At 42.6% G+C, this 15535-nt stretch overlaps 1 protein-coding gene across 1 annotated transcript; it reads right to left on the reverse strand.

Moving 5' to 3' along the window:
- Positions 1-1840: 1840 nt before the first annotated feature.
- LOC118403820 (immunoglobulin superfamily containing leucine-rich repeat protein-like) lies at positions 1841-4871 on the reverse strand. Its single transcript, XM_035802669.1, has one exon. It carries the CDS (start codon positions 4321-4323, stop codon positions 2629-2631), a length of 1695 nt encoding a protein of 564 aa, XP_035658562.1. The 5' UTR covers positions 4324-4871; the 3' UTR covers positions 1841-2628.
- Positions 4872-15535: the final 10664 nt, after the last annotated feature.

The raw sequence follows: 15535 nt of genomic DNA on the forward strand, positions 1-15535 counted from the left end.
TGATGTAAAAAGAAATATAGTGAAATACATTTTGGCTGTAGCAACGAAGAATAGAGATCAAGTAAAAGAAAACATCCCAAACTTACTTGAATATGGATCGAAAAATAGAAATCAAGTGAAGAAAGCATCCCATGAACATACTTGAATGTGGATAAAAGAATAGAAATCAAGTGACGAAAACGTTCCAAACATACTTGAATATGGATAGAATTGACATTTAATTTAAATTAACGGTTATTTATTGCCAACATACTTAAATGTGGATAGAAGAATAGAAATCAAGTGACGAAAACGTCCCAAACATACTTGAATATGGATAAAATTGACATTTAAATTGACGGTTATTTATCACCAGCAGCTGCCGTGGAGCAACCTACACAGACAAGGGTATCATCAGCAAAATGACTTTGAAAAGGCGGTCCCTGTAGATCAAGATATCGATAACCGTGGCACAGTTATCTTACACCATTTGCATGAAATCGGTGTGAGTTTCAAGGACAAGGCATTGCCGGTGAGTATCTAACGACCGTAATGCCGGTTGTATGTCGAAAAGGGAGTATAATTATCCCTCGTTGGGGTAGGCTTTCAGAGCTAGCATCTTGTCATGAATATTTCAGATGCGCGGTATGGGCAATAAAACTAAAACCCTAACTGTTATTTGCACCAAGTTTTCGGTACCAGCCAGCGCAGTAAATTCCGCACTTCCTTTAAACCATCTGCTGTTTGGTACGACGGATATATTCTGATTGTTGTTTGCACCAAGTTTTCTGCGCACTCATTGTGAAGTCTGCAGTTTTTTTAATCGATATGTTGTTTGGTAGAAATGTTTTCTTAATTGTTATTTGCACCAAGTTATCCACACAGACGTATTATATTCTATGGCATGGGATGTTGCGATCTCTTGTTTTGTACAATGATTAATTTCTGCTTATGCACCATTTTTTCGTACAAGCACAGTAAATTCATGGCTTGTTTGATGATACTGCTTAGTTTCTTTGCACAATGTTTTCCAGCCAGTAGAATACAACACATTCCACAGTGTGTTGAAACGATTCATTATTCGGCACATTCGTTAAATAATTTCTGCTATTTGCACCATTTTTGCGTACCAGCAAAAGTTAATTTCATTGTTTGTCATTAGTTTGTTTAAACAGTCTGGTGTTTGGAAGCACGATTAATTTCTGCTGTGTTTGCACAAAGTTTTCCGAACCAGCGGTGTAAATTACACAGGATGTTAAACGATGTGTTATTTGGTATTTCGCTTAGTTGCAGCGACATACGGGTGGATAATTAATTGAATGCCAACATGGCATAAGCCTGCCTTCTCTATTGGTGTCAGGAAAAGGCGACCATGGAGGCAGCGTCACCGTTCCGTAATTCTTTTACAAGCGGACCAGTCTCCCGTAGGTTTCACACCACGTAACTTCTGATCCCGACCGCTTCTTCAATATTTGATGAAACAGAATGTGCAATCACTCTAAATGTCACCGCGGCCGTCAAAGAATGCCGTGCCGAAATGAAGTGTGATGTACGCCTCACCCGACCATGGAAGTAATTGCCGTTTTGGGAACATACAAATTTCACTATTGCAGCGAACAAGTCGCAACCTCTGTCGCCTGGCCCTGGTGTGGTATGCATTTCTGCAGACTGCACCCCTTTTTCTTCCTCATCAATGCACAGTAGCTGAAAATATCATTTTCCAATTCCTAGCACGTCTATAAGACCCCTAAAAGAATGATTTAGCAGGAAGGGAAGCGTACCTGTACAATGTAGAGGTAATGTAAAGTAAACACCTACTGCACTCACAATGCCATACATACCAGGAAAGAAACACCAAATACTTTACGAAAGGAAACGTCTTAATTTGCTTGTTTTGCCTGATTATGTACCAACAAATCAGTCGCTGACATAGAAACAATGATGAATGAATAATATATATATCTATATACTTTCATCCCTGCACAGTTGGACATGTCAAGACTATAAAGTTCTCTTGTAGATTTAATTAGGTAAGATCAAGATATCTGTTGCAGCCTTTTCACCAGATGTTAGAAATCGTGCTAATTTCTAGTTTAGCTCTTTGCCACAGGTGATGAATTTGAATGGTAGGAGAACTGATGAAAAAGTGATATACATTCAGACGAAGCCATACTGCGTCTATCCGTAGGTTTTGCGCTATAAATCATAGTCTACACAGCTTTGATAAAGGGTCGATTTGTATGCACTTCTTGTCTCCTACTTCGCAGTGACTATAGTATTTTCTTTGAAGCGGAGCACATTGACAGGCGAAGGAACCACAGAGCCTACCACAATCCACAATTTACATATTTACATCTTTGTACATCTGTACAAAATGTCAGGGGATCACAGCAGCCTTCCTTTTGGCCAATCAGAATTCAGATCGTCGGCCTCGTCGTAACGCCCTGTCACTCAAGTTCTACTGCATCAATTCTGCATCAGGCTGATTAAAATGTCCAAGCTTCGCTGTGATAATTTCTTCTGGCTGAGACAAAATTAATAATTTGCTTTTTGATTTCAACTGGGGAACATTTTTGATTAGCCGTTTTCATCAGAGCAGAACAATACGGAATCATAAGTCTGGTACAATCATTACTATATATCATTGTTCTATACCTCAATGCTGCGGCTAATAACGAAGCCGTTCTCGTACTTGGTGAAGTAGTTTGGCGGCGGGATCATGTGCTCGTGTCCCTGCTGGGAGATGGTGGGCAGACTGATACCGGTGTGGAGGTCCGTATCGCGGGAGTGGGACTGCGGCGAGGAGTGGTGATGACCTCCGCCGGGCCCCCGCCTTTTTTTAATCCGGCAGCGCGCGCAGCAGTAGCCAAGTCCCGAGAAAATAAGGACCAAGAACAGGCTCCCTATGCACACGGCGAGAGCGATATACGCCGTGTAGTCCGGCTTCTTTTCCGCTAGAGTTTCGAACACCACGCACTCCTCCAACGTCGGCTCTATCTTCTGACTCATGCAGACTATATATTCAGTCGATGGAGAGAATTCTTGAAAGGTGTAATTCCTGACCCCAACTTTGAGTAGAAAGGTGTATCCGGGAGATAGTTTATCGGACCTGACGCGGTAATACACTCTCAGAGGGCCTGCGTTGTTGTAGCTAGTGTTTGACGTTACCAGGATATTGGCTCCGTAGGGTGACACGTTTTCGGCTCGAACCGAAATTGGTTGAATCTTTTGGTCTTTCGGGCTGGTGTTCCCGTTCTGGGGTGCAGTAGGGGGCTGGAGAGTGGAAGAGCGCGGCCGCGGGGCGTCGGCGCTCGTCATTGTCTGTACCTTCACTACCACATGCGCTACGGAAGACCCTCCCGGGGTGGACGCCACACACGTATACGTCCCCTTGTCCTCTATCGCAACACGGTTCAGGAGTAGAACGCCAGCCCCTAGCGACCGTATCCGTCCCTTGGACGTCCCAATGACTTGTCTATCGGGGGAGACCCAACTTATTGAAGGCTTAGGTTCCCCTAGAGCGATGCACTGAGCCGCTGTTGTGTATCTTTCTAGTACGATAATTTCTCTGGGGTAAACGAAAATGGGAGGAGGCTGACAAGTGAAATTTACCTCGACGAGTCGCTTTCCTTTGAGGTGTGGTGGCCAGGCGCACTCGATCTGTTTCGCTTTCGGCACTTTTTCCATGTTGGCCTGTACCCAGGTTTTTAACCACCGCATGCCGCAGCTACAGTTCAGCGGGTTGTTGTGAAGCGTCAGGCGAGTCAGAGACGGCAGGCCTCGGAAAAAATCCGTCGGGAACGTCGAAAACTGGTTGTCCTCGAGGCTTAACCTCTGGAGGTTTCGCAGCGTCTTCAGCGCGTTGGGTGGAACCGAGGATAGTTGATTGTTGTTCAGCGCTAACTGGGTTAGCTCGACTTTGTCCTTGATCGCCCCCCACGGGAAGTCACGAAGGTGGTTTTCACTGAGCACAAGAAACGTGAGTTCCGGCAGCCGCAGCAATGAGTTATACGGGAGGTTGCTAATGGCGTTCCCTTGTAAGTGGAGAAGTTCAAGGTTGGTCAGGTTGGAGAAAGCGTCCTCAGGTATTCTTCTGATATTGTTCCAAGTCACCTCCAGCTTTGTAGTCTCCTTAGGCAAGTTCCTGGGTATAGTGCTCAGCTGGCGGGCGTTACACAGGACATGGTGGTCCTCCTCTATACAGTTGCACTCCTTCGGGCACGTCATGGCAGCTTGGGCTGTTGTATCCAGCAGCTCCACAAATATCAATAGAACTAAGCAGGCCATGGTGGTCGGCCTCAGCATCCTGAAACTCCGCAGCGCGAACACAGCACGGTACACCATTTCCCCATCCTCCCGTCCTCCCTTCGCGAGAGGGCCGCTGATTTCACAATTCAAACGGCATAACGTATAGTATGGCTAGGGGGTGCTTACCGTTGAAGTATCGTGGCGTGGTCTCTCTCACTGCGTCCCTGCTTCGCTGGCTGACGGCAGATTTGTCAGAGCCGGGGCGTCCCGTCTGTAGGGCAGCTCACATGCAGACGGAGATGACAGGAACGAAGGAAAGACATACTGCATGGTGGCCACGTCGCGCTGCCGTCATCATACAGCGCATGTAGTGATCACAGCACACCCATCTGTGAAGAGACGTAAGCCGCAAACTCCGGAAGGTACGTTACGAGCAGCTTACCTCAGCCCGTCTAATGTCTGAGCCTTTCCTCCTGGCGGCCAGGATTCAAATCACACTCCCACATTGGGCGCGTCTAATCCGGACAATGGCACTCCCTCTCAGCCTGACCCCATTTATTAACAGATCCGCTGACTCGGTGATCTTCCACTTAGCGCAATTGCACCCGCACCACGGAGTAGCAAAGAAAAAACAAAATAAAACTAACACTCTCGTCCGAAAAAGCACAACACAACCGACATCGGTACAAGCAGCCGGAAAAGCGCCTTCGAGACAATGTCTACAGCCCTGTCGGCACGACTCCAGAAATGAATAACACTCTCTGGCAACTGTGTGATGGGGACTATTTTGTACAGCCAGCTGGCAGGATCGATCCACGGAACGTCATTAGCTTGTGAGGCCACGTAGCGGGGCCCGGCCTGGAGCAGCCCTATTTATCGGTGGGGGCGGGTGGTTGATGGTACAGCCGTCCAGGTGGCTCTGAGAGAAGGTCCGCTCCTCTATAACTAGGCTTGCAGAAATGGGGCAGGATTTTGCATCAAGTTCGTTATAAGGTTGCGCCGTACGTCCGCCGGTTTAGTGCTGATTGTTTCAGTATGCGAATGGAAGCGGCGGATGTAGTATTTAGAGCTTCTCGTTTGTATTGTAAGGAAGTTCGGTGATGAATGTTTTAGCGGAGAAGGTTTAACATTTACTCGTCCAATTAAACAGCCGGATGATGACTGCAAATTGAATGAACACTGAGTAAGATATTGTTTTGTGTTCATTGAAGTATAGAAATTTGAAGACAATCCATTTGCTTTAACTTAATATGTATAAACGAAACATGCAAAGTATAAAGGTGAGGTATGAAATATGTATCACGTATCCTCACATGTGCTATTATGTACATTATTCTTCATGATGTAACTTATCTAATCAATGATTAGATCTAAAAATATAACATTTGGCAACTGCACAAGATTCGTAATATTCCATCAGCATTTTTAGATCGATTGAAGGGACCAGAATATCCCTTCCCAGCTGAAAGTATGTTTTACAACATGCGTGACATTATTGACTGGTATATCATTAAACCAAGCAGATACTAAACCAGAGAGTAGCATTCACGATGTTAATGTGTTTCACCCATTCTGGCAAAAGAAAGAATGGGACTGACAAAAATACGTTCATAAGACCATCACGCATTTCTTTGACTGGTGCTGCATTATATTAGCCCACCTGTATTTCATTTCCTGCCATCGTAGTATAATTATATGATAGAAGAAAGTTTATTTGCAAGTTCGTACCCGAAGGATAATTGCTAGTGCATGGAGGAAAGACAGGGGACATACATAATGTTACAATGGGCAGTGATGAAGGTTTTGTAAAATTTTGTAAAAACGATACTATTTCAATACTAGGGCTGGATATATTTAGACAGGTTGGGTTGGCTTCTTTTTGGAGGCAGAGGAATATGAAAAACCCCACCCCTTTTGTATAATTTGTTGATTTTGAGAGAAAAGCCGGTTTTCATTTCGTTCGTGAATATAAGAAAGTTGGGTTATGTCATTGTGACTTCTTTCAAGAATACGGTTCTTTCTTCGTGGTTAAACGAATACCTGGAAATACAATGTATGTAATGATGATATAATGAATGAAGACCTTTATTGCACATCTGTGCCCCACTAGGCTAAGTACAGGTCACATGGTAACAATCAAATACAATGGAAAAAATCATACACATGCATATATACAAATATGCGTCTAATCTATTCTGGGACATTCGAATTCCTCTCGCTTCTTGGTAATTGCATGAATGTAGCTAGCTATATGGTTGGTTAGAGTTGGTTTATCAAAAGCTGTCAGGAATCATAAATTTCTCTTTACTATTCCAGTATCAGAAATGGGGAACTTTACTGAACACATAGTCAAAAAGAATCGTTCTATCACTACCATACAAAGGACACAGTAAAATACCATACAAAGGACACAGTAAAATGTACCTTGTTTGTTTGTTTGTTTATTTTGATCTCCAATTAGAGTTATAATCATTATCATAACTCTATTCTTCCTGGAGTCGTCCATCAACATTACAAATTAAAACAACCAAATAACATAAAGGCAACAAAAGTACACGTATACAGTATGACACGAGAAGAACTGAGGTAAACTGATTGCAAAAATGTAACATTAACTCAGTAAACCTTGTCATCTACTTTACCTAAACTACGTCGTACAAAATTGGCAGATTATTCTCTCCAGAGAATATACTCTGGAGAATATACTATGCAACGAGGCGTACGTTAGTCCTCAGAAAGTGACAACCGCACCGTTTGATACGTGCTTCGGTTTCCATGTTTCTCGGCTGCTGACAATACAATTTTACAGTTCATTTCTCGCATCAACTAACGCTTCTTCTTCTTCATTAGCCCAAGGGCTATCTATCACCGCGTGGTGACAGGGACCGAGTTGGATTAATACGGCTCCCAACGTGACATTAATGCGCTACCATGTCAGCGACAATCAAATAATGATGGAGGACCGTAAAATGGAATTTTCTTAATTTGTTTTAATCTGGTCGTCCTCTTTATAGATGAGAGGTTGGTTACCTTTGGTGATCGTCACCACGTTTTTTACAGTTCATTGCTCTAGGAGGATAAATGATGAGATATTTGCGGTGAACAGCCTAAAGGGGTAACACATCAGTTTTCTATAGTATGTATAAGCTCAAGACAGGACTGTTTCGTTAGAACCACTAACACAGGGATTAGCCCCGACTGTTATACTATGCATAGCCCACAAATTGTAGAAAAGGTGTGGCTTTTCGTCTCTCTCTGATTCCAAAAAAGAAGTCAACCCAACCTGTTTAGAAATAGCCAACACTACTATTAGAGTAGAATAGTGTTTATAACATGTACTTGCAATCAGCCCTCGGGCGTGAACTTGCAAATTAACTTCCACTATGGATATGTGTGGTGGGTTCTTTAACTTGCTCAATGCGTGGCTCTTCTCTACCACAGTACCTCCGGTATTACGTCCCATCCTCCCCACTCACTCATTTTCACAGAAGTCGGGTGAGTAAATTTATCTTTAAGGGGCACCATAAAAACGTTGAGGTCTGTTAATTGGAGAGTGGTTGAAGGTGTCTGAACATTTTAATGGAATTAGAATATGGAAATGACTAATGATATACTGTTAGGAAGAGTGACCAGAGATGTCTCCACTGTACCCGCAATATCCTAAGTACCACTTGTATTCTGTGGCCTCTCTTGAAGCCAGTCTTTTATCACATTTCACGACCAATAGCCTGATAAAGATGCAAGACAATAGTTACTTACGATGGAACGAGAAGGGGGAATCGAGGCAGCCAAGTGCTTCAGAATAAGCTCTCTGAATGAAGAGGCGATTGGAGGAGTCTTTGAAGTCGTTGAGCATCTCTGTTGCCTCATATGCCAGTCTCTTTGAGGTCACGCTAATAGATTCGGTTGGTTTCTGGGTCGGCGTGGCGTAATGATAGGATGTTTGGCCCAGACCATAGAGGTCCTGGGTTAGAATCTCCTGACATGCCCCGTTAGCGTTGTGCCTTTGGAAATGCCCCTGTCACATTTGGCGAAAATAGATCGGACAACGATTCTCCGGCAATCGCCCGAGCCTTGCTCAAAATGATAACGTTATTGCACAACAATTGTACAAGGTACAAATTATGGCTTATATGTTTCAGGGACGGTTTTCAGGTGAAAAATACGCAACACCCTCTGTCGATCTAAAATATGGACGATCTTTCATCGACACGCCCGAAGATCGTGGATGATGCGACAGGGGTATAAAGACATTTTACACGACTTTCCGCACTTCACTCAGGTGACAATGAGTACCAAGCTGTGGTTGAAGCCGTCCCTCGAACATTTAAACTGCGGTCCCGTGTTTGAGGAAAGCCCGAAGTTTGACGAAGCCCCCCCCCCCCCCCCCAGCACGTAAAGTAAAGTAACCCACCACGCTTTTCGAAAAGACTAGGTGACCACCCCGGTGTGATAGGTCTGGCTTTTAAACTCTTCAGCACAAATCTGGTGTGTTGCGTCATAAGGTGGTTCACCGGTATGCAATACACATGATAGCAAGTACATCAAAGTACGTTTACTACTGCAATTGGGATAAAAGTTTCTCCTGATAATAAGTAATATTTGTAATGTAATGCACCTGGGCATGCAGTGTAAGATAAACGAAGCATGTTGATTACGTTTACATTTCTGTAGTCTTAAGTCAAATGTACCAAATTGCACTTACTTTCAACTGTTTCATCAGCAGTTAATAGATCAATCCTATATTCCTTTAGAAATTAATATTACATTTATTTCACAACGCCAAGATATAGATGAAATAAGAAAAATCTTTATTTGCACAACAAAAGTGCGGTCTTTCGTTAGGTCTATTGCAACTATGTCTGAACAAACAAATGTATACAAATGAAGTACCTACATGAATCTCTATGAATACGTATCAATACATCAACATAAGGAGTCTAGAGTATCATTTACACAATTGGTTCTAAGATTTAGACATTCTTTGATATATTTTCCAATTTGTACACTGTAAGGAGTATACCTCATTCCGTGACCTTAATTGCACCTTCGTGTTGCTGAAACTAGATTAACGTGATTTCATATGTTTTCATACCATAGTTCTAGAATTTTTCATTTAGATAATTGGCATCACATCAAAAGCTCATCTTCATGTTATTCGTAATAGGATCATGTCTCTTTTGTTTTCGTCAAACCTCTAGTTAGTGCGGCGTCCCGAATACGAAGTAAGTTATGAATCATATTGATTGTGCTCCAGGGTACCAAACATAGCGACATTACATAACAAGCTGAATAACAAAGCTCCTTTCCGAAGCACAGGAATTAAACATCAAAATTGGAATTGTAAGGTAGAGAACAGGCAAAAGATTAGACGACGTGACTGCACTACTCATGGGGTTTTAAAACCGTTTGTACTTAACGGATAGAGAAAGATCTGCATTTAGTGCTCCACAATGTTCCAATGTGAATGTCAAAGCAGGGTTCATACCATTGGAATGACCATGTTTTATGATTTTGAGTTGTTTTTGCTTTGAGTTGTCTGTATGACTTATCACTACACTATACAATGCGTAAGACGTTGTTAGATATGAATGTGATTTGGTAAGTTTATAATAGCTATTTAGCTTTTGTATCCTGACTTGTAATGATTTTTTGTAAAAGGCTCCCTTGAAAATACTAACAATCATTGAAATTAACAGATGGTAACTGTTGACAAAAAGATGCATTTTCAGCTGTTTTTATCGTAACCCGATTGCACAATTCCAGAAATACCGAAGTGTGTTGTAGCACTGTTGATGGTGTTCCTTGACTCTAGACAATGTACTGCCCATAACAGGTGCACAATCCGACCTTGTCTTCCCTTACAATCGATTCCAATTGGCAAATCCTCTACCCCTGGAGAGATGCGCATTTAGCAGAAGTAGTTTAAAAGCACGCGTATATAACTACTCTGTAATAGCCTATCAGTCAAAGACTACTTCAAAGGCATTACAGCCCTTTTAGTTAGAGACTCTTAGTTACTGTTCAGAGTGCTGGATTTTGGCTTGGGAATCTCGTTCTTGGTGACGTGCAACTGTTCAGCGTTGTGCTTAACGAACGTTACGTTTTGTTCACGCCTTTATCTGACTACCTAGCCTGACTAAAATCGCGCTCCTAGCGGCCGGCCCTATAGTATTGCCGCCGCCCTAGCTCGGGGAGGGGGTCATTAACCCCAGCCAGCGAGAGATTGTGTAAACACAGGCTACGGAAAACCATGCATTATTCTAGTAAAACAGTATGTAAGTCGTGAAATGGCCAAGCAAAAATTATCAGTACTACATGTCAGTTGCAAAGTATTTTGCATGGGCGCCGTATATACCAGCTGTCTGAATACGTAGATTGCAAGATGTTAAATCTTGCTTACGATGACATAGTTCGGATCCCAGGCCAAAATATGTATAGTACAAGTAGTCAAGTCATGTTAAAGTTTGTATTACTCGAATCCTACAGCTAGAGGCCAAGTATTCTCCAAACCTACCAAAGGTGGTACAAATGTAATTTATTGACTTTTAGCAGAGGTAGTAGGCAGCATATTCATATTCGTCACGACTCCTGCTATTATTAGTCTAGCTTGAGAAGTAGAAATATTGAAAAGTATAGCCAACTAGCAGGCCATTTGTTACAATGGCACATATGGATTGTTGAATCTATGCCAAGATGGAAGCTTGTTCAATTGCTGTTGTTTGAATAAATGCATTGTACTTGGTAGCCATGTACAATGAACTATAGAACAATAACTAACCAATAGATTATAGGTAATTTGTTCCCCGTAGGTTACGCCTAAAAGCAGTTACTCAAGCAACTGGACATGACTTTGGAAACGGTCAGACGCTTCAGATAACTTTCGTTATCTTTCGTCTGTGACACTGAAGAAATCTTTTTGGAGAGAGTATTTATATATCCTACCAGTGAATTGATATGCAAAAGAGATTTAGCTGTAGAACAGGTTTATCCTAACTATAAATTGATATGCAAAAAGAGAGGAAGGTAAATTTTTAGTAGTCCAAAGGAAACAAGGGTAAGACAAGTTAAGACTGTTATGCAAATGAGTGAAACTCCTGTTGTTTGAATTACAGGAACTGATGTTTTGTCGCAGTAGGCTCTCAGTTTGTTTTTCAATGATATTTAGAGGGCAGCATTTCTAATCCATATAGCACGTAATTGCATTCTTTGTCTTAATTGTGTTCTTGTGTTGCGTAATGCAGCAGTCACCGGAGAGAACGAGGCGCTGAATCTCAATCAGCGAGCTCATCAACGGTGCCACTTTTCGGGAAAATGTAATTTGTTTTCACAAGGGTCTATGGACCGATCCCCAAACCCCGCCCCCTGTTCGATCATGGTTCTATTTCGAACGCCTCCGTCAAAAATAGCCATTTCTGTTCCGCTGGGGCAGTTTTTGACGGACGTGTTCGATATAGAATAGGGGGTTCTATTTGTTCGATATGGCGTTCGACAGGATCGGTCCATTGACGCGGTGTTTGGGTGGACACTGCATCCACTGTACTGTGCTGATAGTGATAAATGGTCTTGACATTATGATTTCATGCAACAACATATATTTGGTATACCCAAGGGGATGCCATTGCAACGTCTGCTGTTTACGTTAAAGAGAAGAGACTATGTAGATTTTAGATGATATAAGATGTAACCTGTTTCATGTATACTTAAGTTATCCAACCCAATGCATTTAGCCCACGTTGGGCAGGAATATGCAATAAAGATCATTGTCATTGTTAAAGTTAAAGTTAAAGTTAAAGTTGTCCGTACATCTGTAATAGATGCTCAGAGCTGGCGCCATCTTCATTTTTGTAGCCCGTGAGCCACACATATGTGCAAGCAACTGCAGCAGGGAACCGTAGTGACTTGCACAAGAGTATGGGATTAAATACACATCACAAAGTCTCCCGTAGATCTGTGCAGATACTTAGGGGTGGCGCCCATCTCCATTTCGAGTAGCCCTTGGGCCACACATTTGTGCAAGTCACTACAGCAGGGGGCAGGTCCGCTGGTAGCGATGTGTGTTTAACTTCCATACTCTTTCTCATTAGTGCTAAGTGCTAAGCTTAGAAAGCAGCATGTACCATTTTAAAAGTCTTTAGTATGACTCGGCCAGGGATCGAACTAATGACCTACCGAATGCAAGGCGAACACTCTACCCACTCGGCCATTGCATGCACCTGTATACGTGCATATTTAAAATATACCCTTAACATTGACCAGAAACACGCCAAAGCAATTGTGTAACAACCTGTTAGGCTTTTCCAGGAAGTTGACAGGAAAATTACAGCCTTCAAGTATTGGTCTTGTTGGCAGGTCAAGAGATCCACCTTTATGGGACTTTCATCAAGTTCTTTTCTGTATCCCTGCCAACTGAAATGGTACGCGGTACAAGTCCACATCTTTATGCTCCAAGCATGCTCGGGAAATGCTTCGCTATTCCGTTTAATGGCGAGTAGACCATACCAGTCCACGTGTTGTATCAATGTTTCATCTTCATTGCTTCTAACACTACGGCGATGGATCCGCAACTACCTCAAAGTACAGGATGGATCATAGATTTAAACCCAAACGCCCTTTTAGCTTAGAGGTTGTCATAAAAGCTTTCTGTCATCAAGCGCAATGTTGCTTGTAGAAGACCAAATCCCCACACAGTTACGACGGGCTGAAAAATAACCGAGCCGTTTTGAAAATCTAAAGTGCGCTCCAAAATTGGCCTGCACTTTCAAAACGAAGACATGAGCGTCAAATAAGAGCAGTTCGTTGGTACAAGAGTGAGATGGTGTGATTTGTACGCGAGAGTGGGGGAAATTGGTACCCCAGGGTGGCCTTGAAGGTAGAATAGCTCAGTCAGGTTCCATGTACTGAGGCGGCTGTACCTCAACCATTATACTCCATTTCCACTAGGACGGCGCTCTCACCGCGCTCTCTCTGCGACCTAAAATTTGTATAGAAAAGAAACGAGTATTTTTACACTTTGTGCGTTTTGTTGCCCTCTCAGTCACACTTTTACATGCTGTTTGATATAAGAAGTATGAAACAAAGGGTTCCGCATATCCTGTTTAGCTCGCAGTGAGAGCGCAGCGCGATCACCGTCTAGTGGAAAGGGGGCCTGATGGCAGAATGGCCTAGGTAGATTCCATGTACCGAGGCGGCAGTAGCTTCACCATTAGTAAACAAAACGGATAGTTCATTACCTCTCTTGAAAGGCTTGGCTTGCCGAGGTGCTCGTTAAACCTGCCGAGCAAACCGAGGCCAGATCCACCCTTTGTGCTAAACACTGGTGGGGGTTGGGAACCTCTTTTACGTGTTGAAGCATTTGCAGTATGGCGTTGTGTGATAAAACTTCCCATTTTAGAATAACGTTTTATTGTGAACATCCGGATTCTAACCGTTGCAACGAACACGTTGTTCAATTGGCCTCTTGATACATTTTATGTCCGTATAAAATGTTCATTTTGAGCAGGACATTTTCAACTGTATTTGTGAATGAAGACCTTTTTGTTCATGGGATTCAAACTCTAATGATGGAGTAAAATAGACAAATTGCTCTCGAACTTTAGTTCATCACATATTTATGTGGTTAAGTGTAGCATGTTTGTATAGTAGTGTTAGGGTTGTATAGACGTCATTGACGAAAACCCGGTAACTGGAACTTGTAAAGTTGTTTAAGTTAATACTGATCCAGATCTACATTTCTGCCTAGTTGTTATCGTGGATCGATCGAAAATCACAGACACCTTTTCCAACAGTCATGATCACACGGAGTGCATGCTCCAAGCCGGAACTCTACAACTGTTCTGTCCTTGGATCAAGGTTGTTGTCCTCAACAACTTCCACAAAGAGAACCGATTTAAAGCAGTTTGACAGCTGGTCCATCTACAGGCTCGGAGAGGGCCAGGCAGGGTGACCGCCGATACCCATGTCGTTTTGTTGATCATCTGTCTCCGTCTGGGAATGTTTGATCGCTTGCCACACCATCTATCATCTCTAACTCACACATCCATTATCGTTTTTACAGCTCGCGCTTGTTCTTTTAGCTTTTGCACCTTTTTTCACGATTGATGATGCACCGGAGACAGTTGCGTTGACGAGTTCGTCCGTAATAAGTTTTTAAAAATTTCCCACGTGAAATCTGGTTGCTTCAACTTTTGACAGGAAGTTCAGAAAGGATATGCCGTATAGCTTACAAGAGTGATCGGTTATTCTTTGCCATAGACTCTCTCTGCCTTGCAACCAATTGCTAGTCACCGTCATCTTTATCGAATATATGTCGTCTTACTTTACGATAAGTGTGTCTTGCTTTTTCCGCGCTTGCCCCGTACCCAGTAACCGTATAAAACAACGACACTGAAAGAGGGTACACATACTCACCGATGCTGCATTACGACATTAAAATTGCCAGTAACCCAGCAAAAATCAAAATTTTACGGCGCAGACGTCACGACGCCACCGGAGCGTCTGCATGCTCTGTTGTAATGCGACACTCTTTTATGTGAGGGATATTCATGATCATGGTCTAGCCGGATTTGTGATCTTCAATATTTGCGCGGTAAAGGGTTGTAGCGACGTTTCAAAATCCTGTTAGCCGTTGGCAGGGCGGCATATAACCGTGTAGGAGCGAGCGCTGTAGATTGTTTTAGCGACAAGAGGTCGCCTCACCGGTATTAACATCCGCGCCCTCGTGTTCAATATGGATGCAGAGATGATAGTGAATCAGCGTTAGGTGGTGTGTGTGAGGTCGTCTGTAGCAGAAGTCCTGCTTAAAGAAACTGAACTTAAAGCACTTCCATTAACGGACTTGCGTAATCTTAAGTGCATGCCTTAAACACAAAAGTACGGAATCAACTTTTAATGTAACTTCTGAAACTTACTTAAATTCGGTCGCAGCTAGCATGGACGATAGAAAATGACGTATGCTTCATATAGATAGCGATGTCTTTATATAATTCACTGTGTCTTTTAAACGACTGTCTAGTGATGGTAAGATTCATCGACTCATTTCTCCATTATACTATAATACAATGACATTTAATCCCACACAGAAGGTCCTTGATTTGCCCTTCAAAGGATTGATTTCAGGATCATGTGTGAAGCTATCAGGCAATACGTTTTCATTATTTCCATCAAAACTGTCAAGAACTGGCGATGAATGTAAATCATGAGACATAAAAGTGCCAAGGTACATTATCTACTGAAGAAGACTATTTAAATAATGTAGCATGCAGACGTAAGTCGTAATCGTTAAACTGTATCAAGATATGAACTTACA

This window comes from Branchiostoma floridae, chromosome 16 (assembly GCF_000003815.2).
Source record: "Branchiostoma floridae strain S238N-H82 chromosome 16, Bfl_VNyyK, whole genome shotgun sequence".
NCBI lineage: Eukaryota > Metazoa > Chordata > Leptocardii > Amphioxiformes > Branchiostomatidae > Branchiostoma > Branchiostoma floridae.

Coding starts and splice junctions, on each gene's coding strand:
- LOC118403820 (XM_035802669.1), bottom strand. CDS start 4,323: ATGGTGTACCGTGCTGTGTTCGCGCTGCGGAGTTTCAGGATGCTGAGG.